The sequence below is a fragment of the Lissotriton helveticus genome, chromosome 10 (assembly GCF_964261635.1).
Source record: "Lissotriton helveticus chromosome 10, aLisHel1.1, whole genome shotgun sequence".
Lineage (NCBI taxonomy): Eukaryota > Metazoa > Chordata > Amphibia > Caudata > Salamandridae > Lissotriton > Lissotriton helveticus.
Genome location: NC_136071.1, coordinates 1127922670 through 1127935451, shown reverse-complemented (window position 1 = coordinate 1127935451; position 12782 = coordinate 1127922670). Strand labels below are relative to the sequence as shown.

Here is a 12782-nt window from a genome sequence, read left to right as displayed (position 1 = left end):
TGGCATTCTGACAGGAAAAATATCTTGAAAGTCAGAAAAAATGTTGAAAATAGTCCTATAAGTTCTAAAACATCGAGTGAAGTCGAGAAAACTCACTTGAAAATACCAATTAGTGACAAAAAAAACCACTAACTGACGAGCTCAATGCTCCAGGATCCTCACAGAAGGAGCCGGAAAAAAGAACTGACCAAACGGTCACCTGTGGGGCATGATGGGAGCCTGGAGGTACTGGAGGTCTTAAAGGCAAGCACCAATTTTTCTGAGTGTTCTATACGCAGCCTTCTAGGCAACCTTGCCTTTTTCCTTTGAAAATAAAGGCTATGTTAAAAAAAAGTTAAGAGCGCATTTTCTCGGTCATGAAAATGTTATTTTATGTTGTAAGATTTTCAAATGAAAAAATCTCCATGCAATATTGGCATATTTGAGCCTAATTGTTTAGGCTGCATATTTACATACATGTATGTATATTTGAAAATATATATATATACACATTTGCGTATATTTTTGTTATTGGTCCAGACTATTCAGTGCTTATGACTATTGACGAGTATCCCCTGGAAGAGAACTGAGGGTTTCATGCCAGCAGTCTGGGAAGCACATCTCTGCTCCACCCCTGTTGCGGCGGTCTTACTATAACCCATTAAGTGGTCCAGGCGCAGTTGGTGAGATTTTTGCACGACCTCCCCTCACACCATACTGGAGTCCGAGTCAACCACAGCACCTCACATCAAGTCCAATCCTCTAGTGTAGAAGAGGGCCCCTAGCCATCCAGACACAATATCAGTGGCCCACGGGGTGCCTTGTACGTCAGACTGACTCGACTGCACTACATCGCCCTCGTGGGGGGCAGATAAGGAGAGGAAGCCAGAGTCCCCACGTCTCAGTCCAGGCCCAGGGCACTACATGTCCATAAAGTTATTTTTCTGGGGGCTCCAGTGTCGCCTCACCTGGCCAGGCCCCTGTGTTGATACACCTTCAGTGTGGGACCAGCCTCCTTTCCCAGCCCTCTGGGCCAGCAACTCATCCACGCCCAGGGGTTGTTGATGGAGGCGCTGCATGAACCTCCGGCCCGATCGCCCCAGGCCCAATGGCGAAATGCGTAGTGGCGGCTACCCCGATAGGTATCTCAAATAGGTCTCAATTTGTTTCTCCTTAGTTTGATATCCCCAGGTGTTCTCTTCCCACGTCCTGAGTCAACACACCCCTCTTTTAATCCCACATCATCCAAACTAAGTTTTTGGTGTTACCTACACCTGCAAGTTCTGCCTCGCTGTCCACTTTGTTATATAATTGCGCCCTCTAGCAGTGTCCATGTACGCAGTGTTTTGCCATTCCAGTGTTTGCTCAATCTGTGCTTTGCCCCCACCTGCTTATCTCCCTCAACCCTATATTTTCCCAACCCTGATTATTACCCTGTAACCAAGTTATGGATTGGGAAGATGTGTAGCATGAAATGGTCTGGTAAATGGTGATGTGGTGTAGTATAGCAGGACAGTGTTATTGTAAATTAGTCAAGTAGCCTACTGTACAATAGGGTCGATCACAGATCATAAATTGTGTCTTGAAACAGGATATTTTTGTTTTTTCATGTGATTTGCACCATTTGAATGTGTGTACTAAATGTTTTTCAGCTGAGCATCGAGCAGGCCCAAGCTGTTGCAGACCAAGTAGAAATAAAAGCCAAAGTCGTTCAGTCTGAGGTCAAAGCTGTCACTTCCAGACACAAAAAAGCACTTGAAGAAAGGGAGTGTGAGCTTCTTTGGAAGGTAAGCAGGTCTTAGGTTATTTTTCTCTTGGGGGGGAAAAAGATTAACTGGTGGGATCTATAATTCTTTGCAAATTATCAAAAAGTTATTCTGCTACAACCCTTTGCCTCCAAACCCTTGCCCACATGAATGCTGGCATCTCCCAGGGTATATGAACTGGTTCATCTCTCCTCTTTTCAACATCTGATCTACATATCCATTTACCTGGACTGATTCAATACTTCAGTCTTATTATGTTGCAACTGTGCCGATGCCACAGAGATCATATCCCAGTTCAAGTATCTCAGTGACACCATAGCAACCAGGTAGGCAAAACTGAAAGACCATCAACTACCTTTAATCTCCCAACTCACAAATCTGAAATCCTTAGATTTGTAAGCTTGCCGTCAGCGCAAGAGATCACTGCCTAGCCTATAGATCAAGAACTAGCCACACAACCTATTGATAGGCCTGGAGGAGTGGAGGGGTTGCCCGGGCTACCTTCGGGGCCCTAAGCAGTCTAATGGCAGCAGAGGACAGAGGTCGCCAGCATGTGCAGAATCAAGGTGGCGGATCGACTCCACTGGGGTGGTTTTTGAGAGAGGAAATATAATTAAATCTTGATGCAGAGAGCTGTGCAGGCTTTATACCATAGAGCGCTGTTCCTGTTCTGTCAGCATGGACGGGCGGTGCCCCTGAAGCATAGAACAATGGCACACAATCTGCATGAAGCACCAACCCAGTTACGTGCATGATTAGCGGTGACAGTCTCACAAGGTATGATTGAATCTGTCCCCGTGCAGCCCAGCAACCCTGATGACGTTTCTTGGCAAGGTGTCCCGGGCCATGCTGGCCCCCACTAGGCCTAACCTGAGCCCAAATAAATGAGGCATTACTTGGACCCAACTGGGTGGAAAATAGGCAGACTGCTACCTGGGCATCACATCCATTTCCCTATGATGCTGCTTTGGCATTCAGTGCCCCAACCTGCCTATGGTCAAGGGCTCCTGCGTTGTGGGGGGGTGAAGGCCCAGATTTGGGCCCCCTGAATCTCTACACATCTGACTGCTGCGACTCGCTTACACATGTGTTGACCCACAACACCTGTGGAGGCAAGGATTTCTCTAATCTCGAATGATGGCACTGTCCAAGAATCAAGTGATAAAAATGATATTGATAAAGGATTAGTCACATACCCATTGGACGGAAAGACTACCGATGCAGGAGGATCCTGAGAATCCACTATCTTAAGCATCCACAGAAGTTTCAGGAGTGAATCTGCAGCCCTGTCCACCGAGGGGGACAATTTATCTGAAAGAAACACGTTAGTGTTAGATTCCTTACCATAGAATATCCCCAGGCGTCAGACTGGATCCGGAAAGTTTTCGTCAGCAGTACCCCTGCACATCAGTAGGCGTCCTTTGCGGCTCCGCGTCCGTCGTCGGCGTCGTGATCGCCCGTATGACGTCGCTGGAGTACTTAGACTCCGCCCTCGCACGCTGACGTTCGTTCTTCTTTTTTCCTTACCAGCATGCTCAGATCCGGTAAGAGCTTACCCTTAGTCATTTTTTTACTAACATTATTCACATTTTTGTCCATCTTTTTCGAGTCGACTCGACTCCTGGTGACAGTAGGGATGCCCCGTTTCAAGCCGTGTGACGCCTGTCACTACTGATGTCGATTACTGACCCCCACCGCCGGTGTCTCTACTGTTTGGGGGCCGACCACGATGACAAGTCGTGCCCCGACTGCCGGGCCCTGACGTCGAAGGCTAGGCGGGAGCGTTCCCGTAAGCTACTCGATCTCGGGCAGTCTGCTCAGTGCGGCTCGAGGTCCTGGTCGAGGAGGAAGTCGAGAGACCGGTCGCGGAGCCAGAGTCATCACCGATCGTCGGGATCCAAGTCCTTGCACTCGGGTAAGTCGAGCCATGGCAAAAAGAAGTCAAAGAAACACCATTGTTCTTCGACCTCCCCTCGCCGGTCGGGCAACTCGGCCAAGGGTTCAGGTGACGCCGCCCTCGCAGCTTTGGCGGAGCCTGCACAGTCGCATCCAGCCCCACACCCTCCGGTCCTTGGGCTCAATGTAACTCTGGAGCAGATTTGAGACTTCCTCGTGGCCATGAGGACTCTTTCAGCTGTCGGGCCCTGCCGGCGCGCCTTCGGGCCCGCAGGTCCGACTGCGGGGTCCTAGCCCTGTGATGCCGGCGGCTTCGGCCTCTCTGCCGCCGGCGACTTATGTCCCGGCGCCGCAGGACCCCGTGGGATCCAGGCCTGGATCCCGGTCGACGATGGTTGACCTCACGACGCCGGCGCCGACCCCCTCAGAGCCACCACCGACGCTGTCCTTGGGCGACGCCGGCCCCGGTTTCAGCCCGGGCTCGGCGTCGGACCAGCGCCAATCGGCGCCATCTCAGAGTGGTGATTTGTTCACCTACGCCCCGGCTCCGTCATTTCTGCCTGTTTATCAGGACATGGATGAAGGGGAAGACTGGGAGGGGTCTGAGGACCCTCTGGCACAGCAGTGGCAGTTAAGTCAGGACTGGGCAGATGAGCTAGGGGAGGCCAGTGGTCTTGACACTTCACCTGACACTGGTTTTCTCTCTCCTCCTTCCGTGGCTACGGAGGAGGGAGCTACTTATGCTGTGGTGCTGCGCAAGGCGGCCAAGGCCTTGGGCCTTGAGCTCCCTGCAGTGGCCGTGAGGACTAACCTCCACACCGAGGTGCTTCAACCGCCAGTAAGCTGTTCGGAGCCTCTGCTGCAGTTAAATGAGGCCCTTACTGACGTTCTGATGGGCACTTGTTCCAAGCCCACCACAGTCCCTCCTGTGGATCGGAACGTTGCCCGGCGCCACCGCCCAGCTCCGGGCGACACCTACTTTCTGTCCACCCACCCCACCCCTAAGAGTCTGGTTATCCAGGCCTCTACGTCCCAAACCGCCTTCCTGACCGCACCCCTGGACCGGGAATCCAAAAGGCTGGAACAGTTTGGCAGGAAATTTTCCTACATCAGTCTAGGGTTGCGGTCCATTAATACCGCATACCTTTTGGACCATTACATCCACTCTTTGTGGGATACGGTTGCGGACTTACTGCCCCAGTGTCCGGAGGAGGCCAGGACACTGCTTCCCAGGCTCTTGCTGAGGGGCGGGATGCAGCACGGTTCTCCATTCGATGTAGACTTGACACCACGGACTCGCTGAGCAGAGCGATTCCAGCGACGTTGGCGATTCGTCATCACGTCTGGCTGAGGTCAGGGGATGTTCTGAGCACTCTCATGGACATGCCTTTTGATGGCCGTCGCCTCTTTGGCGACAAAGCAGATAGCGCGCTGGAGCGCTTTAAGGACTCCAGGGCTATAGCCAAGTCCTTTGGCCTGTCGGCCCAGCATCAGCAAACTTCTGCTTTTCGCTCCTTTTGTGGCCACGGAAGGAGCACCCCCGCACGTCCGTCCAGCCACAGGCCGCAGAACCAACCACAACGCGGTTGCGGACGTGCATTCCACCGTGGCGGAGCAGGGGGACTGAGAGCCGGTCTGTTAACATCCGCTCCTGCAGCATCTGCCTCAAAGTCTTCCTAGTCCGAGCTTTCAGGCCCATTCCACGCCAGTGGGATGCAGAGTTCGCCATCACCTGCTCCACTGGCGTACCATCACTTCGGACAAGTGGGTGCTGAAAATCGTCCGAAGGGGCTACTCCCTCCCCTTCGAGGCGACCCCTCGAGCCATGCCACCGCAGTACCACCGCATGTCGGGGTATCCCTTGCAACTTCTGCAAGAGGAAGTTACAGCCCTCTTGGCCTAGGGAGCCATTAAGCGTGTTCCTGGCCCAGAAGTAGGACGGGGTTGTTACTCCCACTACTTTCTGGTTCCCAAGAAAGGCAAAGGGGGCCTGCGCCCTATTTTCGACCTCAGGAGCGTCAACGTCTTCATCCGGAAGGAGAAGTTCAAATGCTGATGTTAGCTTAGGTTTTGGCTGCCCTAGACCCTTGTGACTGGATGGTAGCGTTGGACTTGCAGGACGCTTATTTCGATATTCCCGTACTGCCAGCCCATCGGCATTACCTGCAGTTCACGGTAGGCCACAAGCACTTTCAGTCTACCATGCTCCCCTTCGGCCTCACCAGTGCCCCTCGGGTGTTCACTAAAGTGATGGCGGTGGTTGCAGCTCATCTGCGCAGATTAGGGGTTCCAGTCTTCCCCTATCTCGACGACTGGTTGTTGAAGGCGGGCTCGCCCCAAACAGTCGTCTCCCACCTCCAGACTACGGCCGACCTCCTGCATTCGCTGGGGTTCTCCTTCAACGTGCCGAAGTCAAACCTGAGTCCCTCCCAGAAGCTCCTCTTCATCGGAGCGGTTCTGGACTCGGTGCAGTTTCGTGCTTATCCTCCCGAGCAGCAGGTTCGGGATATTCAGGCTCTTATTCCGATCTTTCAGCCTTTATCCCGATTTTCAGTCAGGATGGCCCTACGGCTGCTGGGTCTGATGGCCTCCTGCATCCTGCTGGTACGTTACGCAAGGTGGCGGATGCGGGCTCTGCAGTGAGCACCGAAGTTCCATTGGGCACAACATCAGGGCAACCTGTCCGACCACGTCCTGATCTCGGAGGGCACTGCACGACAGTTGCAGTGGTGGCTCACGGACCGCGATTTGGTCAGTGACAGATCCTTCTCCCTACCCCATGCGGAGCACACAGTGGTGACGGATGCGTCCCTCCTGGGATGGTGGACCACATGGGAGAGGCGGAGATCAGAGGCCTCTGGTCTCCGGCGGAGTCCCGGCTCCATATCAACCTTCAGGAGCTGCGGGCGATCCGATTTGCACTGAAGGCATTCCTTCCCTCTGTCTGGGGAAGTGTAGTGCAGGTGTTCACGGACAACACCACCACCATGTGGTGTTGCAACAACAGGGCGGGTGGGGTCGTGGACCCTTTGTCGGGAGGCTCTGCGCCTCTGGACATGGCTAGAACATCAGGGCATCTCACCCTGGTGGTTCAACACCTGGCAGGTTCTCTGAACGCCAGGGCGGACGAACTCAGCCGTCGGTGCATGATGGATCATTAGTGGCGTCTGAACTCGGACATGGCGCAAGGTCTCTTTCAGCACTGGGGAGAGCCTTGGTTAGGTCTATTTGCCACCAAAGAGAATGCGCAATGTCTTCGATTCTGCGCATTAGAATTTCTAAGGCGGCACTCGCTCGGAGACGCTTTTCGTCGCGAGTGGAGTTGCGGTCTGTTATACGCCTTTCCACCTATACCACTTCAGCCCAGAGTGCTGAAGAAGATCAGGCGCGACCGGGCCCATGTCATCCTTGTGGCTCGGGATTGGGCACGAAGATACTGGTATCCTGAGCTACTCATTCTGTCATTCGATCCCCCGATTTGACTACCTCTTCAGGAGGATCTTCTGTCGCAGCAACAGGGGATGGTCCGCAACCCGAACCTGTCCAGCCTTCACCTACATGCATGGAGATTGAGCGGCGACAGTTTATGCCAGTTGACTTGCCTCCTGAAGTCTGTGATGTCATTCTGGCAGCCAGGCGTTCCTCCACAAAAATGGTATACGCCTGCAGATGGAACACATTTGTGGCATGGTGCACAGCAAAGACTGTGGATCCCCTTTCCGCCACTCTTTCTGAGGTTCTCCTCTTTCTTCTTTCCCTGGCCCAGCAGGGCTGTGCTCTGAGCACCATCAAGGGATATCTTTCAGCTGTTTCAGCCTTCATGAGGCTTCCTGATCAGCCTTCTCTTTTCAAGTCCCCTGTTGTAAATAGATTCTTGAAAAGCATTACTCCCATGTTTCCTCCTGTTCCCTTCGTAATGCCTCAGTGGGACGTGAATCTGGTGTTAATCTATCTGATGTGTGCTCCCTTTGAGCCACTCCATAACTGTCCTCTTCGTCTTCTGACTCTCAAGACTGCTTTCCTGGTTGCCATCACCTCTGTCAGAAGAGTGAGCGAGCTTCAGGCTCTTTTTTCTAAGCCTCCTTTCCGTCCATCCGGACAAAGTTGTTCTGAGGACTCGTCCTTCTTTTCTACCCAAGGTGGTTACTGCTTTTCACATCTGCCAGACCATTACCTTGCCCACCTTCTTTCTGCCTCCACATCCTTCTAAAGAGGAAGAGAGGCTCCACCGTCGGGACCCAAAACATGTGCTTTCTTTTTACCTGAACCGCCCACAACACTGCCAGGTGGACAACCAACTTTTTGTTGGCTACGTGGGCGCTAAGAAGGGATGGGCGATGCACAAACGGACCATCTCTCAGTGGGTCGTTTTGTGCATCAAGATCTGTTATTCCTTGGCTAAAAAGGATCCTCCTGAGGGGCTGCACGCCCATTCCAATCGGGCCACGGCGGCTACTACTGCCCTGGGACGGGGAGTCCCTTTGCAGGACATTTGTCAGGCAGCTACGTGGGCCCCGCTGCACAAGTTTGCCAAGCATTACTGCCTGGACAGCCAAGTCCGGAGAGACGGCTTCTTTGGCCGTTCAGTTCTCCAGGACTTTCTGGTGTGATTTTGGTTCGCAGACCAACAACGGGTTCATATTGCTGAAGTATCTATTTTAAGGTCAGGAATCTAACACTAGCATGTTTCTTTCAGATGCACAAGTTACTTCCCTTCGTTAACGATATATCTGTAAGAAACATTAGTTAGTGTTAGATTCCTTACCGCCCCACCCATCCTCCCCGTTCTGCGAACCGATATCTAGGGTTAAGGACTTTCTCTGTCAGGGCCCTAGTTTCATGGCACCAGTGTCGGTTTCTAGCATGACTCTGCATTCCTTGCACGGAAAGCTATGTACAGAACTGACGTCAGCGCGCGAGGGCAGCGTCTAAGTACTCCAGCGACGTCATCCTAGCGATCACGACGCCGACGGCGAATGCGGAGCAGCAGACGACGCCTACCGACGCGGAGGGGTACTGCTGACGAAAACTTTCCGGATTCAGTCTGACGCCTGGGGATATTCTGAGGTAAGAAATCTAACAATAACTAATGTTTCTTACAGATATATCATTACCGAAGGTAAGTAACTTGTGCTACGCTCACAATGGATTTTGGAAGAAGGTAAACTCATGGCACGAGGTATAAACAAAAAGTTGATGCAATTGGATCGCAACAGTCAGTGAGTTGAAACCAGATTGGACCACTTAGAAAGCAATGTTGCGGCACACACACACACGTACAGGATGGCTTGGTGTAGAAGAGGAATGCCCTAGAACTACACAAAGTCACTTAGTGGAGAAATCGCTCTAGAAGGAATAATGTCAATACATGAAACATTCCAACAGCTCTTACAAACAAAGATCTTGATGGATACGTGCAAGCCCTTTTCCAGCAGTTACTAGTAAACTCTGCCCATGGAGACATCTACTTGGGCCAAACGCATAGTGTTCTCTGCCAAACAGCAAAATAAAAATGTAGCACCGAACGTGATCACAAGGGTTCCCTACTTAAGGACAAGAAAATATCGTATTGCTGGCTTACAAACAGGAACCAATGATGTTTAGTGGTATCCCGCTCACCTTGTTCCAGAATGTCTCATCTGCTATGCTAGTGAAAAAAAGGAATTTAAAGAGGTCACTGTCTTTGAGTGAAAGAACATTCCTTATCGCTGGGGATTTCCGTTTCACCTCCACTTAACCTTCAAGGGCCTGCAGCAAACCATGTGGGATGCTTCAAAGACTAAAGATATTCTGGATTTGACCGTTGGTTCTGAAACATTGTCGACAAATAGTGCCACCCCATGCTTGGATGTCTGCAGGAACTGATGCACCCCTTAAACAAACTTGGCCAGCAAGGTACTGCAGCGTTAACAGGACGACTGACCAGCGGCATCGGAGGACAACTGGGATTGCGCCACCGGCCCCTTTTGACTCATTATGTCCAGCTGGGAGGTGGTCTTTGTGAACTTAGTGTTATTTGAAAAGATCCACTCTACCCAGTTGTTCCTTCTTGACTGGCCTTCTGGTAGGACATGACCATGCCATCTACCAGAGACACATTTAATACTTAGCTTGATGTTTGAACTCTGCTGCCATTTCTGAACTTGAATTTTCTGTTCCTTGCGGGGTCCTGGTTTTGTGACTTGTGGTTTGCTTAGTAATTGAACACTCTGATTGTCTTTTGCAGCATTTTAATTAATTACGTTTTTTGACCGTTTTCTGCTTTGGTCTTAGTTCTACTGTTTGCATGGTATGTTCGTATCTATTTTTCACTGCAAGAGGATGGAACTTTTACTTCAGATAGAGAAGTGTCTCATTTAAGTCTATTCAGCCCTGTAGAAAACACACAAGCCTAAGTTGGACAATGGGGGAACACACTGCATATTAAACTTTCCAAAATTAGAACCACAGTGCACCCTGAAACTGTGGATGAATACCATATGAGTAATGATGCAGAATTTTCAGGGGCTTAACTTCACGGTAAAGAGTAGAGCCGTGTTTTATTCAATTGTTAAAAGTCAAGGAGGTGGTCTTTGCACTCCTACAGGAGACCCACCAGTTATCTAAAGATATACCACAGTTGCAATTATTCTTGTTCCCATCCCAGTTTCATGCTTCGTATTCCTGTAAGACGAGAGGGGAAGGGAGGGTTGTATGCTGACCTTTTATCCCAGAGCAGCCCACTATTCACCAGGCAAGTTACTCATAGGGGAGGATTTAAATGTGAATCTCCAGCCTGCTATGCCTAGATCTCGGCTTCGCTCTACTAGCCCGAATGCCCCCCCATCCCTACCAAAGGGCATCATAGATCTGACTTTGTTGGATGTTTGAAGGTAATAGCATGTTTGAGACAGATTATACATTCTACTCCAATATGTGTAGATCCTATACAAACATTGATTTTCTTGGTATTAAGGGATCTGTTGCCCCAGTGTCACTTTACAGACACTGGAGCAAAGATCCTTTCTGATGATGGAGCAGTTTGGTTGATCATAAATCCAATATCCCTATTGCCCTATTACGCAAACCTTGGGTTATCAATGACGTAACCTTGAGGGGTTCAGTGTTCCAGAATAAGATAAGGAAAGCTGTTGAATTGTATTTTAAGGAGAATGAAAACAGAGAGGTGAGCCTGGTGTAGGATGCAGTTAAGGCTGTGAAAAAGGTGTTTATGTGGAGGGATTAATTTCACATACAGCATTGTTTGACAGGCTTGGGAAGCAGAGAAGGCAGGAACTGTAAAATGTCATAAAGCTTCCAGAATCTTTACATAAAATGGGCAACTCACTTAGAATCCATTGGGAGCTATGTCTGGTCTGGGGGAGATGGAACAATGCCCAATGCACAACGTGGCAAACAAATTGGTTTATGTTGAGCAATCCCACTACGAGAAAGGAGCTAAGTAGATAGACTCTTTGCCTACAAGCTTAACCCGATGCACACTAGAAATCATAATAAAGAGATTAAAGCTGAGAAAAGTAGAAGTCAAGCCGATACCCCTGTAATACTGAAGGCTTTTACCTTCTTCTGCACCATATTATTCACTGGGCACCCTTTGGGGCATGGTCGACAGGCATCCTTCCTAGAGACATTCAGTTTTGTTTGGAACTGGGTGGGCTGCGCTGCTTTAGAGGAGGATATCACCAGCGAGGAATTAAAGGCAGCTATAAAACAACTATCAGTTCTGAAGCCGCTGGGCAGATGGCTTCTCAGTGCCCTTTTATAAGACTTTCACTGGCCTTTTGACAGCACCCCAGGCAAGGGTCTAACTGTTTTCTTACCACTGGGGAGGTAATGAATACAGTGCTGAAATCACACCTCACCCTACTGACTAAATCGGAGAAGGACCTTACTTAGTTCGTGCTCCTCTTATATGCCTATTACTCTTCTTAACAACAGTGTATACATTTTAATATCAGTACTGATTACCTGTCTAGAAATGGTTTGTCCCATCCGGATCTCCCCATAGCAGTCCGATTCGATTAAAAAGTGCCATGCCTTGCACTCTTCTTGTGGTGACTCTTACGACAGCGACTGAGTGGAAAAAACAGTCAGTGGTTCTTCTTTTGCTTGATGCGAAGAAAGCCTTTCACAAAGTTGACTGATCGTATATTTTAACAATCTTTGACAAAACACCTTTGGGTCCAAAAGTTAAAGATCTAATACCAACTACAAGAAACAGGCCAGTAAGCTTTAGATAAAGGGGAAACTCAACTCAACCATTCCTATCGCAAGGGGGGCAAGACAGGGTTGCCCCCTCTCACGTTTGATCTTTGCTCTTTTGATTAAACCATTTTAATCCACAGAATACAAAACACTCTAAAGGGAATACGTTTTTCTTATGTTAATTGGACTTAATGTAGCGCTCCTCCCATCCTGCAGGATGTCTCTGTGCTGCAGGCAGTAGATAAATCGGTTAGAATATAAATTAATTCAGCATTTTCATGAATATATGGTATTCAGTGCTCAGATGGAAATGAAAAGGTAAGCTGTTCCAGTAAACTGGAGCCAAGTAAGACAAGACTCTGTCGCCGTATCTGGTCAGTCGTATACGGAGTACTCTCAGGTGGCAAATAGCAGGCCTGAGAAACCTTGCTGGCCAACGACTTCACTTTTGACACCAGGCCCTATTCACTACTAGGCTATACTTTTATCCCTTATGACATCTCAACTATTTCAGAGTAATGTCCCTAAACTACTTAAGACTTTATACAAAGACCTTTATCATTGGGGGAAGTTGGAGATCTCTTCGATTGGGAGGATGAACTGTATTAGAATTAACTTACTTCCCTGTCTGTTATATGGGGCGCAGACATTTCCACTATAATTCCCCAAAGCAGCTCGGAGCCACATCCAGAAGAGGTTACGGTCTTTTGTTTGAAGGGGCCAAACTCAAAGAGTATCTAGGAAAATATTGCTCTGTAGCATCCTCGAGGGGCGTTAGAATTTCCCAATATTAGGGCATATCTGCAAGCAGCCCAAACCCTGCTTGCAATAGATTGGAGCTATAAGTGGAGTGGCAAGGGATGGCTTACAGTAGAGCACTGCTTTTATTCTGTCCTACTGGGATACGTCTTATGGCTACCTGCAGGACAGGCACTA

At 49.7% G+C, this 12782-nt stretch overlaps 1 protein-coding gene and 1 long non-coding RNA gene across 3 annotated transcripts in view; one reads left to right on the top strand and one right to left on the bottom strand.

Annotated features, from left to right (window-relative positions):
* LOC144784856 (uncharacterized) overlaps positions 1-12782 on the bottom strand; it is a 326690-nt gene that overhangs the window by 137119 nt on the left and 176789 nt on the right. Inside the window, exon 1 of one of the 2 annotated variants that reach the window (XR_013601710.1) lies at positions 11610-11700. The exons of the other annotated variant lie outside the window; for it this stretch is intronic. This is a non-coding gene — a long non-coding RNA (uncharacterized LOC144784856). Of the gene's footprint in view, positions 1-11609; positions 11701-12782 lie in introns of those variants that run through there. 2 annotated transcript variants of the gene reach the window in all.
* TRIM71 (tripartite motif containing 71) overlaps positions 1-12782 on the top strand; it is a 314764-nt gene that overhangs the window by 262425 nt on the left and 39557 nt on the right. The window contains exon 3 of the mRNA XM_078663925.1: positions 1632-1766. Coding sequence (XP_078520051.1) covers positions 1632-1766 — 135 coding nt within the window. The remainder of the gene's footprint in view (positions 1-1631; positions 1767-12782) is intronic.